Source organism: Oryzias melastigma, linkage group LG6 (genome assembly GCF_002922805.2).
Source record: "Oryzias melastigma strain HK-1 linkage group LG6, ASM292280v2, whole genome shotgun sequence".
NCBI lineage: Eukaryota > Metazoa > Chordata > Actinopteri > Beloniformes > Adrianichthyidae > Oryzias > Oryzias melastigma.
The window spans coordinates 18,082,232-18,107,359 of NC_050517.1; the positions used below are offsets into that span (position 1 = coordinate 18,082,232).

Consider the following 25,128-nt stretch of genomic DNA (forward strand, 5'->3'; position numbering starts at 1 on the left):
GCTAATTAGTATGCTTCAGGCCAAACCTACTCTAATGACTCACACAAAACTCCCATAAATCTGATTTCTCATGACATTTATTCAAATAAACAGTACAGTTTATAAATTCCTAGGATAAAATAATAGGTTGGAACACATATGAAGCATTTGGGGGAGAATTCCCCAAAAGTTCTGCAAACCAGGGCAAAAGGGTTCCTACTTGCATCAGTGCCTTATTTAGTGAGACCCCCCCTTCCAGCCAGCCTTTGTGTACAAGCGTTTTACAAGCCGGAGAGCTCCACAACTACAGCAACCACCAAACAGAACGGTCCAAAACCTGGAGGGGTGCTAACGTCTCCACACTGAAGCCTCAACCCATGTAATGAAATTATGTTTTTGCATAAACTTTATGCAAAACATTACAAAACAACACCCCTACAACGTTAAGAGGTTTGCCCTGTAACTGATCACAAAAGTCAAGTTTTTTTGTTGTTTTTTTTTTTGTTAAAGCACTGTAGTCTCACTGCAAGGAAGAAGACGTCGCTTTTTGGGGGCGTGGCCATCCAAGCACCCCCCTCCTCCCCGGTAAGAGTTGTGCCCGACCCTTAACAGAACAAAAGCTGTGCCGTCAGTACATTCTATTGCCCTCATTCAAATCCCAAGGTGCAATGTCAGCTTCAAGAGGGCTACCCCAAGCCACGCAAGAAGAGAGGAAAAGATAAAACAAACAAAAACAAAAAAGAGTGAATGTCACTCAGTTTGGCTCTCGCAAATAATTAAAGTTGTTAAATACCTCTAAAAAATAACTAAGGATGTGGCAACAGGTTAGAGGGACATATGCCGGTGCGATCGATCTCGCCTTCGACGTGTAAACCCTTTTCCTGGTCTCGGTGTACTTTCAGTCTTTTAGCTGTTCCCATGACAACTAAGAACTTTGTCCAGATCTCCATTAAAAGTTACGGATAACTGATCTTCGGAGACTGAAGATGAACGTCTTAATGCCAACACTTTCAAACTCCAAGTTTATGGATGGACTCGACCTACTTCTTTTATTTATTTTTTTGAAAGTACACCTTTCCCCGATATAAGTAAAGAATAAATATTTCAAAAATGATGCAGACACGTGCCACTCTTGCTCTTAACTTCCATGCATATGGACTATTTACAAATTGAAAAATACAGACTTGCTATTTTGTTCTTTTTTCCCCTGAAATGTCGTTGCCCTTTTTGCAATCAATATTTCTCCCCCCTCCCCGTCCAGATGACGACCTTAACACGCTGCAGACATGGCCAGGACAATTAAAGCTGTATTCAATTGTTTCACACTAATGGGAAAGCATAAGTCAAAATCCAAACAGGAAAATTCACAATCAAAAAGAAAAAGAAAAAAAAAGGGGGTGGGAAATGCAACAAACAAACAAACAAACAAAAAAATAAAATAAAAGATAATAATAAAGGGAGGGGTTACAATACAAGCCAAAAGGATGTATTTGTTTAAGATGGATTTTTCTGCTTTCTCAAGACTCCACTCTGTTGCTAACAATACTGTAGTACACTTTCTTTTTATTACTCTACAATTTATTTAAATATAATGTACTTTGAAGATTTTTTGTTAAACAAATTCAGGAAAACAAAAACGATGCAAAAAGTGGTTGGTTTTTCTGAAGGAGACGGCAGAAGGCCCGTGCTGCCCTGTTTAATTGCATCAGCGCTCTAGTATGTCAAGATACTCAATAGTCTGTTGCACTGGGACGTGTCCTCAATCCTCAATGTACTCCCACAGGTCCTTCTCATAGCCTTCATGCACATGCTGAAGCAGCACTCTTCGCCTGCTCTCACAGTATCTACAGACAAGAGGACACTTTTAGTTTACGGAAGCTCAAACTTCACCAAATGACAAAGAAATGCTTTGATTTTCTTGCTGACCTGTACTTATCTTGAACTTTTTGCTTGATGTCCTGCAAAGAATCCTGGGAAATGTCCCGCTCTAGGTAGCCAGACAGCACCTCGGTGGCATTTTCTAGGTCTGCCTGGTTGTTCTAGGAAACAGAAATCGATCATTTTGGGTTAATTTAAATCTTTATTTAAATCCCAACCTTTAAGTTTCCACAAAAGCTCAAAGTTGTTGAATCTTGGTTGAAACCTTCAGATTAGCTTTATGGTCAATGCCAACACAAAAACAAGTTATTTTAAGACAACAAAGGGTTTTAGAGCACATGTGTGGAGAGTAAAATATTGAACGTTATTTAAGGTTTAAGTTGATTTATTCTGGATTAATATTCCTGTCTTTTTATTATTCATATTTATGTTAAAAAAATTACTATTTTTAAGTCTTAAAATGTGACATTCTGCTAGCTTTTTGGACTATTTTGGCAATTACAAAGATTTTTTAGGCTGTTTTAGAGTTTAGTTAATATTTCAGCTAAACGCTAGCTGTTTTGGCTAATTTAGGCTTTTCCTTTAAAGTTTTATTTTAGCCTGTTTTAGAGTTTAGCTATTTTTTCAGCTACATGCTAGCTGTTTTGGCTAACCCAGGTTTTTTTCTTTTTTAGGCTAATTTGGCATTTAGCTAATATTTTAGCTAGCTATCAGCTTCAGCGTTTTCAGCTATCAGCTTCAGCGTTTTTAGCCATCAATTTCAGTATTTTCAGCTATCAGCATCAGCGTTTTTAGCTATCAGCTTCAGCGTTTTTAGCCATCAATTTCAGCGTTTTCAGCTATCAGCTTCAGCGTTTTCAGCTATCAGCTTCAGTGTTTTTAGCTATCAGCTTCAGCGTTTTTAGCCATCAATTCCAGCGTTTTCAGCTATCAGCTTCAGCGTTTTTAGCCATCAATTTCAGCATTTTCAGCTATCAAAGATTTTGGCCATCAATTTCAGTGTTTTCAGCTATCAGTATCAGCGTTTTTAGCCATCAATTTCAGCGTTTTCAGCTATCAGCTTCAGCGTTTTCAGCTATCAAAGTTTTTAGCCATCAATTTCAGCGTTTTCAGCTATCAGCTTCAGCGTTTTTAGCCATCAATTTCAGCGTTTTCAGCTATCAGCTTTAGCATTTTCAGCTATCAATTTCAGCATCTTCAGAGGCCAAATTCAGTTTACAGCATTCATGCTGCATTATCGCACATAATACTATATACCTAGTTCATAATTATGTTAAAAAGTTACGTTTTTTAAGTTTTAAAATTTAGTTTTAGAGTGTTCAATAAATATTAAACCTGAGGTGTTTTTTGGTTTTTGTGTCCCTGCGTGATTGAGTATGACACTCCTTGGTTTAGAGGGACCCATGTTTAAAAACAAAATTACAACAATGAAAAAAATGGATTTTTTTTTTTTTTCTTACCTCAAAAATAATGGACTGGTTGTTCTTCTTGAGGTAGAAGGCAAAGACGTAAGTAAACATGAGCGTGGAGCGGCACTGGCACAGCACGTCCACGGCCTTCTTCAGGAACTGCACTTCGATCCAGGACATGTTGTGCTGCTGCATCTCCTCCATCTTCTGCTTGACCTGAGCGTAGAGCTTGTGCTCGAAGCGCAGACTCTGCATGTGGTTCATGTAGCGGTTGCAGTAGAACAGGTACCTCTGCAAGGCTGCCCGGGATCGCTGCGCACACAGAAGAACATCGATGCAACTTTAGACCTCGCTCACACACATTTTAACTAGCGATGTGGGGGTTCAGTATTCGAACTTTGATACATGAACCAAACCTGCAGCTCTACTATCAGAGGTTGACCACCAGTTTGAGTTTGGGAGCTGGAATGCGTGAGAACATTTTGTTCCCGACTCCCTGTGTCTTTACTGTCACCAAGTGAATACAATGTACAAATGTAAGTCCATCTGTGTGTTTTAAACATCCATCACCTACAGTCTCTGCTGTTTCGCTGATGCAGAAACAATCAAATTCTGGAAGCAATTGTCCACAAAAACACAGAAATGTTCGTGTTTACATGTGAAAATGCTGTAAACATTAAATATCTGTGTGACAGCACACGTGAACTGGGGTTTTTACACAGATGAAAAGGTTTTAATTGTTTCATTTTAAAGTTTGTCTCTTTTCTAAACCAAATTAAAACATATTTTGTTGCAGGGCGCAAAAAAATTAGCCCTAAAATTTTTTTTAATAAAATTTGATCCAAAATTTAATAGAACAAAACATTTTGAGGCACAACTATTTTATGAGCAAGTTTTAAAGGATTTGTATTTTACAGTTTGTTAAATAGTCAAGTCTTTTCTGCTCTTTTGTTATATTTCAAGCTCAAGTTCTAAAGATATTTTAAAGGAATAGTTTTTAAGGAATATTTTATTTTTAACTGTAGACCAGGCAATAATAGAGAGAAAAGCAGAAAAAACTATTTCACAGAGAGTAAAATAATTCCTTCTTCATGTATGTGATGTTTCCAGACCACTACTTGACATTAACAAACTTGACTGCCAGGCCCTGATGAACATGTCAAACACAGCTCAGACTTTCATGCAAACAATCCAAAGTCTGCCCCTGCACTCATGAGAGGAGTTTCTGGAAGCAGTCATAAGATCCACCAGTAATAAAATACATCTGACTTTGCAGGAAAAGTGTGTGTTTCCGGTAAAACGGCCTGCCATGAAGACGGGACGGTCACAGGTCACTTTAATGAAATGAGCTACACTAACCAGAAATGCTTAGCATTAGAATATGTTCAGAACTCTATTTTTAATGCTATTTTACAAATCATGCCACATCTGTTTGAATGCTTTTGTTTATAAATTATTTCAAGCAATAAACCACAAGTAGGTTCGATTTGCAGATATATCCTATGGGATACGATTAGCAAAGTAATAAGAATTTATGAGGTGAGCATAACTTTTTACCTCTTGAGCATCTCTGGCTGCCTTGGCATCATCCTCGTTGTAGCGGTTGCAGTTGTACCTAAAAAGAGGTTTTATCATGAGAGCCTATTCTGAACCAAATATAACCAATAATTTCCACGTAACCCTTTACTAAAAAAATAAAGAACAATATGATTTAATATTTGAAGTGATAATGAGTCACTGTGGAAAAGCTGAATGAGAATCACAGCACCATGTGGACTCCAGCTGTTTCTTACCACGCTGAACCATGAGGTTCCCATGGTCCCAGGCACACCCAACAGAACTCCGCTTTACAGTTTTGGTTCCGACAAACCATGTGATTGCAGCCTCCGTCTTTCTCGATAGTCACATGGCATTTTGGACACTCCTGTCACAAAAAGGAGCACAGTGTATTGTAAATGTAGTCCTAGGAAGGAGAAAACAAACTCTAAAACAATACCTTGGTATTTGCTGCAATCCAGTTTGAAGTTTCACTGTCATCATCACACTTCTTTATCCATTTTCTCAGCCACTGCAATCACATTAGACAAACTGTAAGACATTCAAACAACACCTACCAACGTTCTCCTCAAAGCTAGCATGACAACTTGCTTGAGACATAAGAAAACTTCAGTCATTTTTTAGACATACTTTACACTTCACAGGGTCATGCCAGTTCTCCCCACAGTTGAAGCTGAAACAACAAAATCATTTCAACTGCTTAAAAAAAAAAAAAAAACTACAACAATGTGATTCCTTCAATATAAATAAAGTCTCTTACCAGAACTGACGGCCACATTTGCATCTCACTGGCTTGGCATCTGGGTACTGGACTTTAACAACATGATGGCAGTCTGGTGCAGGACACCACTTTAATAGTCGATTGCACTTTAGGAGCAAAAATATGAATTGATAAATTACAGCAGCAAAGATAATTTTTTGTCTTTCATAAAGTCGCGTGCACCGATAACCTTTAGGCTTATTATAACTTGAGATTACGTCATAGTTTTCCAAACAGAAAACAAAAGAACTTACCTCAACAAAACTATTTGTAATTAAATGCTGGTACTTCAACTTCACTTTTGAATCTGTTATGAGGCGCCTATGGGGAAAGACAAATGAAATATTAGCCTTAGTTTCCTTAAACAGCGGATATTTTTGAAAAAATAAATAAATAAATATATATATATACAAAATTTAAAGCTATCGTTAAGAAATCATAAACTAATTATTTTCCAGATAATCATGCAAAAACTCTTTTTTTTAATAAAGATTATAAAATGAATTCAAACTGCATTATTAATTATATATACATGTATATTTAAATACAATAAATATGGGTCCTTCTTTTAAACTGTACACTTTTTTCTTGACAAAATCATCCAGTCAGCTCTCCAGCTTTGATTTTAGATATAATCCACCCTAGATATCCTGAACTTCTCTGGTGGTTTTGAATTAAATCCTCACTTCAAATGTCTATAAACACTGAAGTGAGTAAGGAACATATGCGGAGCAGAAATTAATCTGCCTCAGAAATCACTTTTAGATATGATGACAGATGTACAGACCACAACATTAAGCTTTAAGCTTGAATTAAGAACTATTAAACATATTTGTTGGGACAACAAACATCATCACAGAACAGGTTGTGTTTGATACAAATAACTGTAACAGCAGAATCTAAGGTAAAACATGACAATAATTTGACAGAAAATGTGTTTATTTTATATTTATATACAAGGAAGATTACCTGCCTGGTTATGACAACTGTAAGTGTTTACTTAAACAATGAAGACACTCAGATCTAGAAATGGTCTCAGCTGGTCTTTATGGCACAAAAAACAATACAAGACTGGATGTTAAATAGACTTACATGACTGTGTTGTCATCAACCAAAATGTCACAACTATGAGCAGGACAGGAAATGGTCTGAGAAGAAAACGCAAAAACAAAATGATCAGTCGTGTACAAAAAAAAAAAAAAAAAATCTTTTAGGTAGCAAAGATCTAACAGTCTCTGTTTTTTTTAATGGACATGCGGGGGGAAAGAAATAAGGAAAAAAAGTGTATGATTGGAAATAATTGTAATAAATTTCTGCAGAACTCAAGGTATAATATTTGGTATTTCCACAATCATGTAAAAAACAAACTTAAGCTAATTCTCTTTAAGAATCTAAATTATCGTAAAGAATACTATAAACAAAACATTCACCGAAACGAATAAGCAGACAGAAAAAATACATTCTAATTTATTTATGAAATTATTTTACAACCATGTTGCAAAAATAATAATACTTCTGTGAATTTTAAATTATTCTTGAAATGGTTTAAACCAGAATGCAGATCTAACCCTTGCACACTTACAAAGGGAAAGAAAACAACTGAGTGAACAAAGAAATCCCTTTTCCGCTTCATGCTGTCAGCAATGGAACCGCGTGAAAGAAAAATGTCACAAGACCTGAGACTAAATCATATTTTTAGGCTACTAGGCCAAAAGCATTGCTTATCAGAATAGTGTGACAAAGGTGATACGTTTTGAAAATGTGGCAAAGTCAGGGATGACTGAGGACAGTCAGTTTAAGAATATTCTTGTGACACGATACATTGCAGAAGAATAGTTGTGTTTGCATTTTTCTTAAAACAGGATTGGTGACTTTAATAATTTTTAAAACAGGTGGCTTCAAATCATTTCAGTATTACTTTAAAGAAAAAAAATCAGAATGTGAACACATTAATCTATTACAATCCATCGTTTCCTGTTCCGTCCAACTTGTAATTTCAGGCACTGAGGTGATAACAGGTTTATGTTAGTGTATAACTCTCATGAGTCAGCAACACTTTCTGCCTTTTAAGATTTACAACTTTTGACTTAAAAAAATATATAAGTATTCCTGATAGGACATAAAGCGAACACATTCCCAGATTATTTATTTTCAAAAGCTGTGAAATGATTGGCTGCCATGTAGTGGTGTATAGATCTATAATACTAGAGGTAGCTGAGATACACAACTAAAATGCCATCAACTGTCTGACAGCAGCCTGGTATTCTAAAGGGAGTAACATTACCTGTCCCATTCCTTCTTCTATGATTTTGGTGGTCAAATAATCTCCCCAGCACTGCATACAGAATTTGTGTCCACACTCCAGGCCTGTAAAGTACTGAAAGAAAAAATGACAAAGCTCAAATTAAAAGACATTAGACAACGAAATAATTCTATTTTTATCAAGATAATCAAAATTTTAGCCTAAGACTTCTCTGAAAAATAATGTGTGCCAAAACAGGGTACGATAGAATAAAATCATATTGCCAATAAAAATGTTTTTTTTTTATGCCAAATGCATCATTTGTTTCTACAGGACGATTCTGGGAAACTGTGGGACTTACAGAGTTGGGGAAATTCAGGTAGCAGATCTGACATGGCATGTCTTGTGCAGATGATCTAGTGTTAATTGGAGGACGGATGCGAGGCTTCTTGCTTGGGTTGATGACATGACACTCAGAAAAGAGCTTGTCCAGATTGCCATCAAAATATCTGCATGAAAGATGTTGCAGTTAAAAGACAAAAAAAGGTCTTTAATCAATCTCTACTCCATCACTTATGGAAGACTTAAGATCACCTATCAGCTCTATAAAGATAGAACTTAAGAAGTAAGAAGAACCAAGAGTAAATCTGAATCTATCTCCAATATTCTGTATATTTTTTTATGTCTGTAGTTTGCATCAGGATACACTTATGCCAATGCTGACAAAATAAAATTGTTTAAAATAGAGACTGAACAATAAAGAAGATCATTCATTTTTTTTCCAAGACTATCGTATTCAAAAATTCTTGTCAAAGAGAATGCATTTTTATTTATACAAATCAAGAAAAATATTAAGTTATGCGCAAGTAGTCCCTTTTCATTTTGTGATTCACCTTTTGCGATCTTGCAGATTTTTTTTCCCCAACAGCATATTGTGTTTTGCGTCTTCATTGATTGTAGAGTATTGTCAGTCATTCTTCTTCATGCTGTCACAATCTATTGCCAAACTTGCCAAATCTATATAAAACTTCAATTGGGAGCAGATCTATATTTTCATTCTAGAATATTGGACTTCTACAAAGGTTTGAACTTTGATTTAAAAAGTGTTAAAATGTTTATATCTGTCTGAGAAGTGTTTAAATTTTGTTTTTAGAACAATTTTTGAACGCAATTCCACAATAAACAAGGGAACGCTGTAAATAATAGTTTTCAAGCCGCTCTTGGTGGTCTTGTTTTAACCTTGAACTGTAAATACTTGTGAAGTTCTTACCTTTCCATAAGTTTTTCTTTATCCCAGTTAAAGTGACTGAGAAGGATGCGAGTTATTGTAGCAGGGTTCTAGAAAAGCAAAAAATGACAAGTTATTTATCGCTTTAGATTTCAAAATAAACTGGCTTACTCAACATTTACTGTATTTCATTCATAATTAGTTTATGTGCTGCAGAATAAAAACAGATATTGATTTAATGTAAAAATATATAATGAGCCTTGGAACTCTTCAAACAAAAACTTCAGTATATTCTTTACTGAAAATAAAAATTGGTGGTTCCTATTTTATTAATACATAAGAATGTAGAAGTTCTCATTTAAAAGACTTCTGTCCCCTAATCTAAGGAATCTCCAAGGTGGCAGGACACCCTTTTGTACGTCAAACCAGTGAAGCTCATGTCAGTTTTAGCTCGTATCTCACTCAGCAGACCAAGAAGCTTTCGACTCCTGCTACAAGGCAAAAAAAGGTGCTGTGTCAAAAGAATTATTTTTGGAGAGGGGATTCCGTATCTCTACCTCCACAGCACAAAGGATTTTATCCTAAACACAGTTTATATCAGCGGAAAAAAAAGAAATGAAAGTAAGATTTGTAAAGAGTAGATGTATTTAAAAAGTTAACAACCTCTATTGGCATAAACTTGTTTGTGAAACAAAATGAAAAGTTTGAAGATACATTTTTTGGAAGAAGAAGGCTTCACAAAAAGAAACAAATACTCCAAAAATCAAATTATTTTTAAAGAAACAGAGACATTTGAGGATAACTGAAAACATCAGTTACCTTGTAGTTTTAAAATACACTATTTATTAGAAAAATAAATAAATTTGGATTTGCAATGCCAATTCTATAAAAAGAAGCAGCTAATTATAGCTTTCTTAATTTATTTAACTTGTAGATGCCAAGAACTGCATTTGCATATTTTTCCTCCTAAAACTAGTCTAAAGGATTTCTCAAGGCAAATTGTATCATTTAATAGAAAAACAAGAACATCAAACGTAATATGAAAGCAAATCTGCTTAAAGAATGGTCAAAATGTCCTGTTTTAACAACAGAAATGAGCAAAACCCAAAAAAGTACAAAAAACTGAATTCACATGAAGATCATAATGTTGCATAAAAATGTGCAACAGCAACAAAGATTAAAGTTGCTGTTTAAAAAGACAAAACTGTTCCTTTTTTTCCTGTGGGTAAGAGGTCAGAACAGAAGCCAATCAAACACAAAAAGTTTGAATTTAAAATATATTAAGCAAAATGAGAGCATCTTTTTTTAACACAAACAATAAGTCTGTAGATAGTGACTGGATGGTGTGCTGAAAGCACATATGGTAACATGTTTACTGAAAGTTAGACTGTTAAATGATGTCAGCCTCAGAGATTCAACGCAGAAGTCGTGGGTGTGAAGCATTCAAGTTCATGACATGAGGGAAAGAAAGGTAGAGGGGAGTGCATGACAGTTGGGAAAGGGGGCTGCTCCTGCTGACTACTAGAAAGAGAGAAAGACAACTCTTAGATCCCAGCAGGTAGAGCTGTGACAGCTTCCAGCTGCTGTAACGCAAGCTTTTGTTACGAGTTAACATTCTGGTCACTTTAAGAGGCACCACCCAAAACAATGTGGTGCATATCATATAAAATCCTCCACTCTGTCCAATAAAAATAGAAACAGAATTTATCTTAGAAGTTTAGCCACCGTTAAACCTCTTAAATGAGTGTAGAGCAGGTTGACCTGGATGGAAATTGGGGCAAAATTGGCAATTGGTTTTTATTTTATGTTTTCTGCCTTTAATTTAAGTACCACCTAAACAAAAATGATTTTAAAAAATGAAATACTTGTTGTAGGTGGAGCAACATCTCAGCAGAATGTTTGGTTTGGCCTTTTGTTCTGATCTTTAATGATCAGCAATATCTCTTTTAATATTTCTCTTATAAACATAATCAAAAACAATCTGTTTTAGCATGTGAAGAAACAAAAAATGCTTCTTTCTTTTTGTGGTTTATTGCAAGATACAATCTAATTTGTTTGCAATATATTTGCTATCAGTTTAATTGAGAATTGTCAACTTTTGGCTGAACAATGAATTTGCTTAAAGAAAGAAAATAGACTGTATGATGATTGCAACTAAACCACAAATAATTGAAGATTTTTGTGTATGTTTGTCAAAAGAAGGCTTAATTCACTGCTTTATTTGGCTTACTAGATACGACATCACAATGGACAATGTCATATTAGGTCAACCAAGCAGCTTTATATGATTTATCCAAGAGTTTACCTTGCTTTTGTATAAAAGCTCATGTTAAAACAAATAAAAAGGTTGTTAAAATGACTGAAAAGCAACATTTTACAGTTTTGCAAAAAGCAGAATCATTTGTTGTCCTACAGAAGAAATAAAACACAAATACAAAAATCTTTTGAAAAGTTAAAAATAAAAGAAAACTACTGGACTGCTAATCCTTTGTAAAGCCTCAAATGAATATGGCCAATTGCCATACATTTTTACAGCTTATAAACAATTCAAATGTGACAAATGTGTAAATAAAAACGTTTAATGTCGAAAAGAATAGATCGTGGACAGTCCGTCAAGAACACTTTCAATTTAATTGTTTGAACAAGTGAACCTACGAGGGGAAATGGAGGCCTAATACCACTTGACTAAACATCAGTCCCTTTTGTGAGAAAGCAACTTAACGTCATTGCAAATAAATGTTGTTGTAGTCAAAAGAATATACGCCCTTGAAAAATCATGCTAAAGTGGGTTAACATTAACTTAAGTAACCTGATAAACCCCTCAATGACCAAGCCTTTCGGCCAAGCCAGCAATATTGTTGACAGAACTTTTGAACCGTCATTTACAGTCGATTTTAACCTGAAAACGAATCGACTTCCGACTGACATGTGGGATTTGATGAGAAATATGCACAATTAACAAAGCTAATTACGTTGTGGTTTCGCAGTTAGATCCTAGCTTAGCTACGAGCTTCTAGCGACAAACTAGCCAAAATGCTAACATTAGCTTAGCAGACGTTTCTGCCAACTTCTCTTTGGGGATTAGACTACTTCCTGGAACAAACTATGGAGAAAATTCGTATTTTTATTTGCACTTCTAATTGTTTGTTTCCCAATGTTCAGTGTTAGGTATCAAAAATGACATATCATAAATAAAACAAATTGAAATGTCCTTTTTTGCAAACCGTCATCTTCCAGCAAGTAAACTCCTCCAGCGAGGCTAGCAGCTAAGCTAACATCCGTGGCCTGTTGACGCTTCTAACAATCGGAAACCCCGGTCTTTCCTGACTGAGGCATACCAAGATACCTACCTGGATGACCTCGTTGACCTCCCTGATACACTCCACCATATGCTGGAGGATTTGCTCGGCAGTCAAAACCTCGAAGCGGTAGTCCTCTTCCTCGTCCTCGCCAGGGCCGTGGCCACCTACACCGGTCTCTCCGCTCTCGTCTCGCTCCCCGCCGGCCACCACAGGATCGACCAACTCCACATCCCCGAGATCCAGGGTGTCGTCGGGCTCCTCGCCGCTGACCTCGCTACATTCGTCTTCTTCGTCGTATTCATCATAGTTAAAACCCTCGTCTGAGTCCATTCCTGGGTTGTTTAGCAGCTTGTGAGGGGCACACCTAACGGTCTGAACTCTTAGGTGTTGATTGCGGAACAATGCGAGAATCAAAAATACCGGAGCCTGTTTTTCAACGGCAGCGAAAAATAACAACAAAACGTCGCCACTGCTAAGCCAACAAAGGGACGAAGCGTCAGCCACTGACGACGGCCTTACGTCAGCTGGATCCAGCGAGATGACTTTAGTTTTTTCCTCCTGATATTTTAAAATAGAAATCAAAAATCAAATATACTATACGTTTGATTTTAACTTTTAATAACAAATGCAAAAATAGCACTAATTAAATAAAAATAATATTAATAAAAAGTTGTATTTATCACATCCAAACACACATCTATTTCCAACAGCTAGGATGTTAAAAACGTGAAATTCAAACAATTTTTGTACAGATTTTGTTTAACAGCTATCAATGATGGAGCCTAAAGGTATTAGCATAGTTTAGCTGTGCAAATACTGGTAAACAAATAATCAGCGCTCAAACACTGACCACGTGACTGCGTCCCTGCCAGGGGTGACAGGCAGTGTTTTTGTGGGACAGAGGAGGGGAATTAGCTTGAATGAAAGTCATGAGGGCAGTAAATACGAAACAATGTGTCCCTATAATTTACGCTTTACTTCAGCTAATTATTTTCTACGGCGGCCGGAATGTAGTGACGGGAGTGTGGCCGTTACCGCACGCGCTCACCGTCTTCCCGGAACGATACCCGTTAAATCCCCGAACTTTTTACTTTGATTATGGAAGACACTCAGCCACACAGCAGGGATGTTCTGTTCTGGATGCTGCGTTCAGGAGATACCTTTGGATTATTTTTCCAGACTACACTGCTGGTAGGTGGACTGGAAAGTTCCTGAAATATAAAATAAGACCGTTTTATTCATTTATTTAACTGTATATTTATTATTGCTTATTTTATTGTTAAAATGTGCTTGTTTTTGTGTTCTTTTAGTCACATTTAAATACCTTTACCTATTATTTATTGCTTAATTCGTTGTTATTAACAGCAGGTGCTGTTGTAGGAGACTATATGGGTACAAATACACAAAACAAAGTGCTCTGTAGTATTGTTTTGTATATACTTCTTGTCATGTGGTCTTTTTAAAGTGCATCAATGGGTTTTGTAGAGACAATAGTTCACTGGTCGCCCACTATCTGTGAAACATTCAATGACAATGCACATCTCCATCCCACTTGCATGCTTTTATTGTGAAAAAATATGCATTATTTTTGTTAAATGTGGTGTTTTATACTTCTGTAATAGTAAAATAAATAAATAAAAGCCTAATTTAACAAACGTTTAATCCACAGAAAATGGCCAATTTGCTGCGAATAACTCATTCAATCTCCATATCAGCACTGATCACAATGACTGTGAGAATTACCCCAATGAGGATTCATCCGAGAGATGTAAGTATGAAGATTCACATGGATTAAAGTTTATACTTTATAACAAGGGATGATGAAAACAGCTTTAAATGTGTATTTTTCTGTTGGTTTTCCAGACAATCTAAGTGTCTCTGCTGGACAAGCATCCCTGAATGCAGCAACTGTGTGGGGTATTTTAAGAGGTGACCTGTACTTTTTGTATAGAGAATTGTCATTAGGAATATTGATAGTATTCTTATTCTAGTAAAAGAAGGGCTTTCGTCTTTATCGATCTACATGTACTACTTACATGTCTGTATATTCAAAGGTACATGTGTGTTTGTTTAAGTACAGGTCTGGAAACTTTTAGTCAGTTGGTGTATCAAGATGAACACGGCTCTGTAAGTGTGTTTTCCAAGTACACAAAGTTTTTGTGTTTGGACAAGGGGTGTTACGATTTAATCAATTTATATTTCTATGATCAATCCAGATTGATCTGTCTGAAACAAGTTGTTAAGTGAATCCAATAGACCTAAAACGAAATAAATCAATGTCTTGGAGACAACAAACATGTGACATTTGCCATTCATTCTTGTTTACTTGCTTATTTGTTCACATATTTAATCCTGATTATCTTGTACTAAATACTTGGAATCTGGAAAAAATTCACCTGCACTGTTAAGTACCCAGGTATTTATCGAAGCTGAATTTTTTGCTAAATATGTCCTGGATGGATTTTAGGTCAGTGAATCAAATCAATCAAAATTAACCAATATCCACTATTAATCGAATTATTGTTAAAATGAATCATAACACCTCTAGTTTGGACAGTAGCACAACCTCACTCAAAAAATATATTATCTGATTCTTTTTTTTCCTTTTTTTTTCAGTATTTTGTCAATAAAACTTATATTGAAGACTTCCCCCGGTTTCAATTTCGGGGCGTTTTATTGGACACTTCACGCCATTATTTACCAGTGTATGCCATTTTAAAAACTCTGGTAATAAATTCAATAATATAATTAATAAAACAAGCTTCAACTTTGAGTTTAATAAGTTATAAATTCATTTTTTTTTGCTAGGATGCCATGTCTTACAGTAAGTTCAATGTTCTTCACTGGCACATCGTAGATGACCCATCCTTCCCATACCAGAGCCGCTCCTTTCCCAACCTTTCCAATAAGGTACAGTTTATAGATAAGAACTGCCGCTAAAATGCAACAAAATAAATATTTTTGTGTCTCAAACTTCAGCTTTGCCTTTGTTACATGGCATGGAATTGTAGGCCTAGTGTTTGTATAAATATTAGTGCTGGAAATCAGCCTCCGCCCTAACCAAAAGCCTCTGGTCCTGATTCAGGGGGCTTTCCATCCTGAAACACACATCTACACCCAATCAGACGCGAGGAGAGTGATCTCATATGCCAGGATGCGGGGAATAAGAGTCCTTCCAGAGTTTGATTCACCAGGACACACCAGATCCTGGGGGAAAGGTAACACGTCACTGCATGGAGAAAGAATCCGATTTATCTAGATGATCTCAGAATTCTGATACTCTGATGAATAAATCCGATAAGGCCTAGTTTGACTCAGCAGGAACAAATTTCCGCCACATTTCCTGCCAGAATTGTGAAAGGCCAAATGACACAAAGGAGGCTGACTCATTTTCATAAACTGAGAACTCAAAAAATGCTGGCAGAAAGGTACTAGAATATTTCTACATTTTATATCCAAACAGCTCTAAATATGTCAAACAAAAATGTATGTGGCAAAAATCATAATATGCACAAATATTCAAACTCTACATAATGGCCACAATTTTAGCAGCTATAATGGCTTAGGTTTGTCACACCGTTCTTGGCTTGATTATTAAAAGTGGAGAGGATCAGTGAAGAGTGCATCTTTTAGCAAGGCTGATCTAGATTCAAGGTGGATTCTTTCAAGGTCACTGAAGAACTCTAACAGGGTCTGCTTGTAGCTAGTTTCCCTTTTTGAATGTCATTCTTATCATTATTGGTGTCATTGATTCATAAACTCTACATTACTGTGTGTTTTTATACAAGACATTGATCACATTAGTCTGTAACTGTCATACTAGAATTTGAGGGAGAGTTTCCTTCATCTGATTGGATCATTTTTGGTTGTTGTGGTTTTAGAATTGATTCGGTTTTTGGGTTATCAACCACATTATTATCAGGAGTTGTTCAGATTTTGGTTATCCCAAATGCAAATTCCTTATCCTTTCTCAGATTTGTTTCTCAACACAATGCGGTTTGCAAATATTTGGGTAGTTTTCTAAACTACTGGAAGCGTTTCCCTCTTACATACATTATATTTAAATTTATTTATTAGTTTAGACCAGAGTTTTTCAAGTAGTGTGCCATGACAGATGGTCAGGAGTGTTGAAGGGAAATTATACATTTTCACTAATCTAAAAACATTTTGAATCACCGGATTTCTTAACATCTTTCATAAAGAGGGCGAGAAAAACTTTTGATGTTTGCTCCTCCCACATGCGGCAAAAGTGTTAGGTTTCTTAACACGCTTTTGAACAAGCGTCCAAAAGCAACTTTGACTAAAACAAAGGCGAGGGATGCGAATTTGATGTACAAATTGCGTTTGATTTGAACAGAAAAAAGATGATCTATATGGATCACGGATCAAACGTGGATCCCTAGTTGCTGGTACGCTGTGGGATTTTTGTCCAGGAAAAGTGTACCTTGGCTTAAAAAACATAAAAAAAAACATTGATTTAGACCCCATGTGTGAACATTATGAATACTTATGCATGCAAAATATGTTTCTTTGACGTTTAAACAAAACATACATTCTAAAAACTTGTTAAATTTTCAGAGAATGTTATGAAAAATGATTCAAATTTAAATTTGTAATATGATTAAAAAAATTAAAATCTGGAGAGCTCCAAAAAGTCTTAAAACCATCCTTTCTGCATAAAGGTGCTTAAAAGAGAGTTATGTCAAGATAACTTATTTCTATTTCTCAGGGCAGTCTGACCTGCTGACTCCTTGCTACAAAGGAGGTGCTCCTTCAGGCGCCTTTGGTCCCGTCAATCCAGCATTACAGTCCACCTATCGGTTCATGACGGCGCTCTTTAAGGAAGTGTCCTCCGTGTTTCCTGACTCATACATCCACTTAGGAGGTGACGAGGTCGACTTTTCCTGCTGGTAAGATTCCAAAAGGCAACAACAGACATAAAAAAGATCTACTTCTTGACAGAATATAATAACAGTTGCAAAATATATGTATATTTATTTAAATTCCAATACATATTTGGCTAAATCCTTTCGTTTTCTTACGTAGGAGATCTAACCCTCATGTACGCGTATTCATGCAGAAGATGGGGTTTGGAGGAGATTTTCCTAAACTTGAAGCGTTCTACGTTGAAAAGTAGGCATTTTTATTAACAAAAGGTAGAAATTGGGATTTATTGGGCTCACATAAATTTTCATTTTCAGCTTAGTAAACATCACATCAGCTCTCAACAAGACGTCAATCGTGTGGCAAGATGTCTTTGACTACCATGAACGGGTAGGTGCACTTCAGGATTTTACCATCTTCTACGTCCGCAGCATCATCACCTCTGTAAGGATGTAATGTTACTTTGAAGATGAGACTTCTATCAAAGAAAAACATTTGGTAACAAGCTTTAACAAGCTTTATTAACACATTACTTAGCATTATTAATGTGTATATAGGGTGTTAGTAACCCATGTATTAGCACAATATGCTAAAATAAGGTTTATTTGACATACTTAGTAAGATTAAGGGACATTAAAGTGAAGCCCAGGCTATATTAAGAAACTTTTTACAAACTTAATACATTTATTAAGTATCTTTATCAACATTATGTCGATTGTTTTGCAGCACCTCATCTAAGGTGTCACAGAACATTTAAATTTACGTTAATTACAACTAAAAATGTTGTCTTTAAAGTCCTACTTCAATCATCTGATTGTTTTTTTAATTATGATTATGCTGTATTTTAGGGGGAAAAAAAAAACTTTGTGTCATTTACTAGGACATAGTTTCTGCAAAGTGGCAGTATTTCAGTTCTGAGTTGTGGGCGGGACTGTTAGCGGGAAGTAAGCCTTCTCTTTTTCCCATCATCCCTTTGTTAACAGTTAACGGTTTATCTTTATAAATCGAATATACTTCATATTTTCTGAATTAGGAAAGCTTCTTTGAGAAGAGGTGAAATATCCTCCATAATAAAAGATAAACTAAGTCCAGTTAACTCATTTTTTTTCCTTTCCCACTACGCTGATGCTTAATGGATCAATAATAGCAGAGACATTAAAAACTCGTTAAGTACAAGTTAAAAAAAGCCATTACTCCGATGAGATAAATTTAGATGAGCACTCACCTTTTAATGGACATCTAATGGTTGTTAGCTTTATGTTGCAGCGCAGTGCTCTGTCTGTGGTGGAGGTTTGGAAACATGGCTGTTACCTGTGTAAAGTACGGCAGGTGACCAAAGCCGGACTCAGGGTGATCCTAGCCTCCCCGTGGTATCTGGACCTACCGGGACCCACACACAACTGGGCTCGCTACTACACTGTGTGGCCGCTTGCCTTTCCTGGTCAGAGGGAAACTCGTGTGCTGTGGTTTGCTGAAATCAAACTAACAGTTGGGATTTACACTCTGCAGATTAACCACAACGTCCTTTTTTCTCCAAAATCCAGCTTTCAAAGCTCACAACTTTGATGTTATTATGAAGGACCTGGAAACAAAATCGTTAATTCGTAACAGTTTTTAATTAATGACTGTGTTTTATTTCATCACATTTATTTATTTTTAGCGTATTTTAATTCTATGACCTGTTTTGGGTGTGTGTATTTTTGCATTTTGACCAGGACTCACTTGAAAAAGAGATCCGTGGACCTGAATGGGATTTCTTTCCTGGTTAAAAAATGTTTAAATAAAATAAAATAAAATAAAAATGTATAACACGTGTGTCTAGGCAAGCCTTTCAGTGCTAAGAGAACATATTTTAGCCAAACTGTAACATGACTCTCATGACTTTTTAATCTGGCAAGATAATAACAAATTTCTATGATTAAAAATTAATATTATTTATTAATTTACACTTCAAGGCAAACATAGAACCAGAAAATAGAAGAATATTTGGAATCGCTTTGGTGCAAAATCAAAATGGAAAGATTTGTCATAAGAAGCAATGATAGAAAGTACCGAAAAGTTTATATTGATAGTTATTTTAAAATAATTTACAAGGAAATTCTGCAAAAGTAAAACTCTAAAATTCAGTCAATCACTAAAACTCACTGTGATTTTCCAATTATTGAAATTTGGTAGAAATTAGTTTTGTTTGGTGTTGCTTGCTGTGTACATTTATGCTCTTCTAACATAATCAGTTCATAAATATTAAAAGGAAAATAAATTAGGGCAAAAAAATTAAAGAATATTACACTTTTTTTTTTTACAAAATATTGTTTTCTTGTCTAAAATGCTGCTCATAATATTTGTCAGTCTTCCCTGTTAATCACATATAAACTGTTTAAAATATCAGCCACGATTCTGGTACTAAGAGTCATTGAGCACATTAAGCAAAAATATTTTAGACATTTTTCTCATTTTGTGTGTTAAAAATAATTTTAAATGTGAAAATATATTAAATGAAATAATACAAGGACATAATAGTTCTGTTGTGTCAGACTGCTCAGAGCTCCACATCTGGGAAAATAACCCAGCCACTTATCAGTCTGAGCTCAGAAGGATTATCAAATCTTGGTGGGATTTCCAGAAGGTCAGAAGAACTCCCCAGTTCTACTGGATTTTCGACTGCCTGGATTGTTATTGACATTGCAGAACTCTAAAGTTCTTGTACCCATTTACATAATTCCCATAATTTAATTAGATAAATCACGAGGTTAGCTTTGAAAGTTGCTGTGATGTGTTTGGAATGAAATGTGTGGTTGCTGGGAAAGTTTTTTATTCGAATAAACAGTTTAATAAAAAAAAGTTTTATGTTCTTATTTTATCTCAGGTTCTGAAAAGCAGAAGAAGCTGGTTATAGGGGGTGAGGTCTGCATGTGGGGGGAATACGTCGACGCCACCAATCTCTTCCCAAAACTATGGTAGGAGACTGATAGGAAATCCTAAAAGTATTAAAGTAAATCTATGTAACTATGTCAATAATTTTCCTAACTCTCACATCCAAAATGTCAGGCCAAGAGCAAGTGCTGCAGCAGAGCGACTGTGGAGTGACGAGAAACAGACTTCCAGCGTGGAAAGAGCTTCTCCTCGACTGGAGGACTTTAGATGCAAGCTGCTGAGGTATCCAGTGGTTTACAAATCAACTTTGTCAAGGAAACCGTGCTGCTAACCTTTATTTAATGCTTGTTTTTGTGATTCATTTCTTTTACTTCTGTTGTTTTAGGCGTGGAATCCAAGCAGGCCCTCTCTATGTGGGACACTGCAAACACGAGTATCAAGGAGTTTGAAGATGAACAGAATCACACCTTTTAGAGCAGTTCAGTACTTCAAGTTCATTTTATTATAGTTTTTTAGATGCAAAACTACAATATTTTAGGACTTTTATGAGTTAAATTATTGAGTGCTGTTTATCTGATGCCATATAGTTGAAAATCGCTCAGGGAGTTAGAATTAATATTCAGATTTTATGATTCACATTTAACATTTGGTCGTAATATTTGATATATTTAGGTATATTTACTGCATGGATAAATATGCACGGGACTGATATGAGATAAAATACCAAGGGTTTGGATCACAAATTCAAGGCGGAGTATTAGGGACAGTTTACAAACAATTAAAAAAAAATTCTGACTTTAAATCTCATAAATTTATGAAAAAAAAGTCTGTAAAACGTTTAAATTACAAGAACAAAGTCATATTTCTATGACTTTAAAAATCATAGGTTAAATTTATGACTTTTTTTGTAGATTTATGAGAATAAAACTCGTAAATTGACGAGATTAAAAGTCGTAAATTTGAGAGATTTTAAGTCATAAATTTACAAAAAAAAACTTGTAATGTTCCTTTTTTTTGGTGGTCCTAATACTCCGTCGTAGATACTTTTTTTTGATGTTTTCCTATATATATTTATATAAAAAAGAGGAAAAAAATTGAAAATTTGAAGTACAGAATCAAAAAAATAATTGTTTGTAAAATACATAGTTAAATGAATTAAAATTCAGCAAATCTCATTTGCCTTTTAGTGTGTTTAATGGAGCAGTTTCTCTTTGTGTTCTTGTTTTTTTTCACTTATTGAGCAGAAGGCTGTCTAAAAGAAAAAAGATGTAACATCCAAATTTAAAGATGGATTCTAATGAATCATAACTGAACAAAACTCTCACATTACATTCTTTTCATAGAGATTCTTAAGGGACAAAACCAGATTTCCTTACATGTAATTTGGGCGTTTTTGACTCCGACTTAGTTCACGTCTTACTGTTTAAACATCCTTAAGTTTCATAAAAAAGAACTCTTAAATCCAAATCTGTGTGTAAAGGGAATTTAGTTTTTGCTCAGACCCTGAAATCTATCACAAAAATAATCTTTAAAGCAAAATCTTTCGTGCCAAGACATGCTAATAAGATTTTTGTTCAATATTATCATACAGATATTAAATAGATCAAACATCTGAACAGAATTGTTTCAGTGATAGAAGCTGCAAACAAAAGAAAAACACGCCAAATAAAAGGCACTTTTGAAAGTAACCCGTCTCTGACTGAAATACAAACTATACTAGAAGTGATGCTGCACAGTGATGCAGCAGTGATCCTAACAAAGCTGCATGATGTGATAAAACCAAAAGGCCGAGGGGGAGGAGTTTGAAACAATCTTTATCTCCAACCTGAACAATCTGTGCTGGACTGGGTCCCTGAGGAGGATCGCAGCTCTCCTGATGGATCTGATGTGGTTGATGGCCTGCAGAAGGCAATGTGGAGCTCTAATGATCTCAGCAATTTATACCACTCTGCATGGGTTAGCGGTCCATGATCCATCATTGGAGTGCTGGGCCTAACAGAGATGCAGCAGATCCAGATGCTCTTAACAATGTAGGTGTAGAAGTTTCAGTGGATATAGTTTAAGCTTTTAAGAGGAAAAATGGAAAGGATTTAGCTTTCAGTAGCTATTGAGAATGAGAAAAACTAACTGTGGATGACTTAAAATGTGTTTAGCATCAATTCAGACAAAAAAATATTTAGCTTATTGTGGTTTTATACTCTATTTTAAATTTAGTGAGGACTTAAAAGAGCATTTTTCTATTTTTTTTATGACAGTGTAAATATGTTTTCGATGCAAAATGGGTTTCTATTGACTAAATTATGCTTTTATTTTGACATACAGAAAGAAGGTTTTGTCAAATTACTTAAGGATTTTTTTTTTTACTTTTAAAGGTTTATTTCTAACCTACTTTATTAACAGTGAACTGAAATGAGTCACTACTGTCTATATGAATCACTTGTGCACGCTCTACACTCTGCATGCATTGCAACAACAGTCACCACACTGCTGTGAGCTGAAAATAACGAAGGAAACACTAGAAACTGAACAACCACAAGGGATGTCAGCCGGCGTCTTGTGTGAATTGAAAAGCTGTGGGTTGTACTTACTGGCTTTTCTTAGTTTCATATTAGATTTTCTTGTTTTACTTTTATTTAACCACAATTGGGATTTTTTTTGTTTATAAGTAACTGTAAAGAATACAGTATTTTAGGGAACAACTGCATGTTTTACCTGTAGCTTCTGTTAACTTGATCATGATGACTAGAAAACTAACTTATTCAGAAAACTGTTAACGATAATGATATGAAAAATCTAACAGTATGAAGCAACACAACAAATGAAACAAAATATGAGCCACTAATCAAAAACCACTAATGCTAGTATAAATATTGGCAGATTTTTGCTATTTACAAAGCTTACCAAGGGTTTTTGTCTTTTTTATCTTGTTTTATCCATATCTGCAAATATTGACACACTCATCCAGACACCCATACTCTCAGTAAATATCACTTTTAAACTGTTTAACAGTTTTTAAGATATTTTCATTCCAATTTAGAAAAATCTGTCAATTTCAGAAGAAAACCCTCCATTGGTAATTTTTACTTTAAAATAAGAAGAGTGATGCCCAAGGATCTAAGCTGAATAAAAGGTGATATGTAAATAAATAAAGTTTGAAGTTAGAGACGGACTGCACGGTGGCACAGTGGTTAGCGCTCTTGCCTCACAGCGAGAAGGCCCCGGTTCGAATCCCGGCTGGGACCTTTCTGTGTGGAGTTTGCATGTTCTCCCCGTGCATGCGTGGGTTTTCACCGGGGACTTCGGCTTCCTCCCACCATCCAAAAACATGCTTCATAGGTTAATTGGTGACTCTAAATTGTCCCTAGGTGTGATTGTGAGAGTGGATGGGTGTGATTGAGGCCCTGCGACAGACTGGCAACCTGTCCAGGGTGTACCCCGCCTTCGCCCATCAGTAGCCGTGTTGGGCCCCGGCACCCCCGCGACCCCGAAAGGGAAAAAGCGGTCAAGAAGATGGATGGATGGAAGTTAGAGACAAATTATTATTTTTTATTAAACATAATCAATATACCAAGATAATATTTTAGTCAGTTTGAGTTCTGACTTGACACATTTCAATGCTACAATAGAACAAGACTGGAATATGTGATATATTGTAATTACTACTGCAACTAATTACTACCACCATTTCCCCCCAAAATCAATGAATAAATCAGCCACCCACCCACCCAACCAACCAACCGAGGAATGAACCAATCAGCCAACTAAACAAACGACCAACCAACCAGGCAAACTAACCAATCATCCAATCAACCGAGGAATTAACCAGTCAGCCAACCAACCGAGAAATCAATCAACCATCCAACCAACCAACTGAGCAAACAACCAATCAAGAAACCAACCACTCAACTGAGCAACCAACCGAGAAAAAAACTAACAAACCAACCAAGCGACCAACAAACCGAGCAACCAACCAACTGAGCAAACCAACAAACCAATTTACCAATTCACCCACCCACCCAACCGACCAACCAATTAAACAACCAACCAAGCAACCAACCCAGCAACCAACCAAGCAACCAACCCAGCAACTTACCAACCAACTGATAAAAAAACAACTGAGCAACAAACCAACCAAGCAACTGAGAAACCAACCAACCGAGAAACCAACCACTCAACTAAGAAACCAACCGACCAACTGAGCAACCAACCAACTGAGAAAAAAAACCGAGAAATCAACCAACCGAGAAACCAACCACTCAACTAAGCAACCAATCACTCAACTAAGCAACCAATCACTCAACTAAGCAACCAACCAACCAACTGAGCAAACCAACAAACCAATTTACCAATTCACCCACCCACCCAACCGACCAACCAATTAAACAACCAACCAAGCAACCAACCCAGCAACCAACCCAGCAACTTACCAACCAACTGATAAAAAAACAACTGAGCAACAAACCAACCAAGCAACTGAGAAACCAACCAACCGAGAAACCAACCACTCAACTAAGCAACCAACCGACCAACTGAGCAACCAACCGAGAAAAAAAAACTGAGCAACAAACCAACCGAGCGACCAACAAACCGAGCAACCAACCGACTGAGCAAACAACCAATCAAGAAACCAACCACTCAACTGAGCAACCAACCAACCGAGAAAAAAACTAACTGAGCAAACCCACCAACAAACCAATTTACCAATTCACCCACCTACCCAACCGACCAACCAATTAAGCAACCAACCAAGCAACCTACAACCAACTGATAAAAAATCAGCTGAGCAACAAACCAACCAAGCAACTGAGAAACCAACCAACCGAGAAACCAACCACTCAACAAAGCAACCAACCAACCGAGAAAAAAACTAACTGAGCAACAAACCAACCAAGCAACCAATCCACCCACCCACTCAACCGATCCACCAACCGAGCGACCAACCAAATGAGCAACCAACCGAACGATCAATCAATCAATTAAAGTCAGCAAAATGTATGGTATCATATCCCTGAAAA

At 36.1% G+C, this 25,128-nt stretch overlaps 2 protein-coding genes across 4 annotated transcripts; one reads left to right on the forward strand and one right to left on the reverse strand.

Annotated features, from left to right (window-relative positions):
- Positions 1–61: 61 nt before the first annotated feature.
- arih1 (ariadne ubiquitin-conjugating enzyme E2 binding protein homolog 1 (Drosophila)) lies at positions 62–12,876 on the reverse strand. The gene is made up of 14 exons (XM_024282799.1): positions 12,404–12,876; positions 9,096–9,163; positions 8,187–8,334; positions 7,868–7,960; positions 6,676–6,731; positions 5,838–5,904; positions 5,584–5,690; positions 5,454–5,496; positions 5,263–5,334; positions 5,060–5,190; positions 4,824–4,881; positions 3,318–3,578; positions 1,906–2,018; positions 62–1,823 (listed from the first exon to the last, which is right to left on the reverse strand). Exons 1-14 carry the CDS (start codon positions 12,683–12,685, stop codon positions 1,739–1,741), a joined length of 1,584 nt encoding a protein of 527 aa, XP_024138567.1. The 5' UTR covers positions 12,686–12,876; the 3' UTR covers positions 62–1,738.
- A 126-nt stretch (positions 12,877–13,002) lies between these two features.
- On the forward strand, positions 13,003–21,086 carry hexa (hexosaminidase A (alpha polypeptide)). 3 transcript variants are annotated; one of them, XM_024282797.2, is made up of 14 exons: positions 13,003–13,546; positions 14,025–14,123; positions 14,219–14,284; positions 14,436–14,482; positions 14,972–15,082; positions 15,164–15,265; positions 15,441–15,573; positions 17,085–17,265; positions 17,402–17,488; positions 17,557–17,629; positions 18,506–18,680; positions 20,106–20,196; positions 20,288–20,395; positions 20,499–21,086. In XM_024282797.2, exons 1-14 carry the CDS (start codon positions 13,276–13,278, stop codon positions 20,560–20,562), a joined length of 1,608 nt encoding a protein of 535 aa, XP_024138565.1. In that variant the 5' UTR covers positions 13,003–13,275; the 3' UTR covers positions 20,563–21,086. The 3 variants fall into 3 exon arrangements, 2 of the variants coding, with proteins under 2 accessions (XP_024138565.1, XP_024138566.1); XM_024282798.2 differs by having other exon boundaries at positions 14,071–14,123; positions 20,499–21,085; XR_002920413.2 differs by lacking the exon at positions 18,506–18,680 and having other exon boundaries at positions 20,499–21,084.
- Positions 21,087–25,128: the final 4,042 nt, after the last annotated feature.

Bases quoted from the DNA above. Each gene is read 5' to 3' on its own strand.
- arih1 (XM_024282799.1), bottom strand. From the start codon at position 12,685: ATGGACTCAGACGAGGGTTTTAACTATGATGAATACGACGAAGAAGAC. The intron at 6,732-7,867 runs GTAATGTTACTC...TTTTCTTCTCAG, and splicing joins TAGAAGAAGGAATGGGACAG to ACCATTTCCTGTCCTGCTCA. The intron at 5,497-5,583 runs GTAAGAGACTTT...TTGTTGTTTCAG, and splicing joins AAATGTGGCCGTCAGTTCTG to CTTCAACTGTGGGGAGAACT.
- hexa (XM_024282797.2), top strand. From the start codon at position 13,276: ATGAAAGTCATGAGGGCAGTAAATACGAAACAATGTGTCCCTATAATT. The intron at 14,124-14,218 runs GTAAGTATGAAG...TTGGTTTTCCAG, and splicing joins TGAGGATTCATCCGAGAGAT to ACAATCTAAGTGTCTCTGCT. The intron at 15,266-15,440 runs GTACAGTTTATA...GTCCTGATTCAG, and splicing joins TTCCCAACCTTTCCAATAAG to GGGGCTTTCCATCCTGAAAC.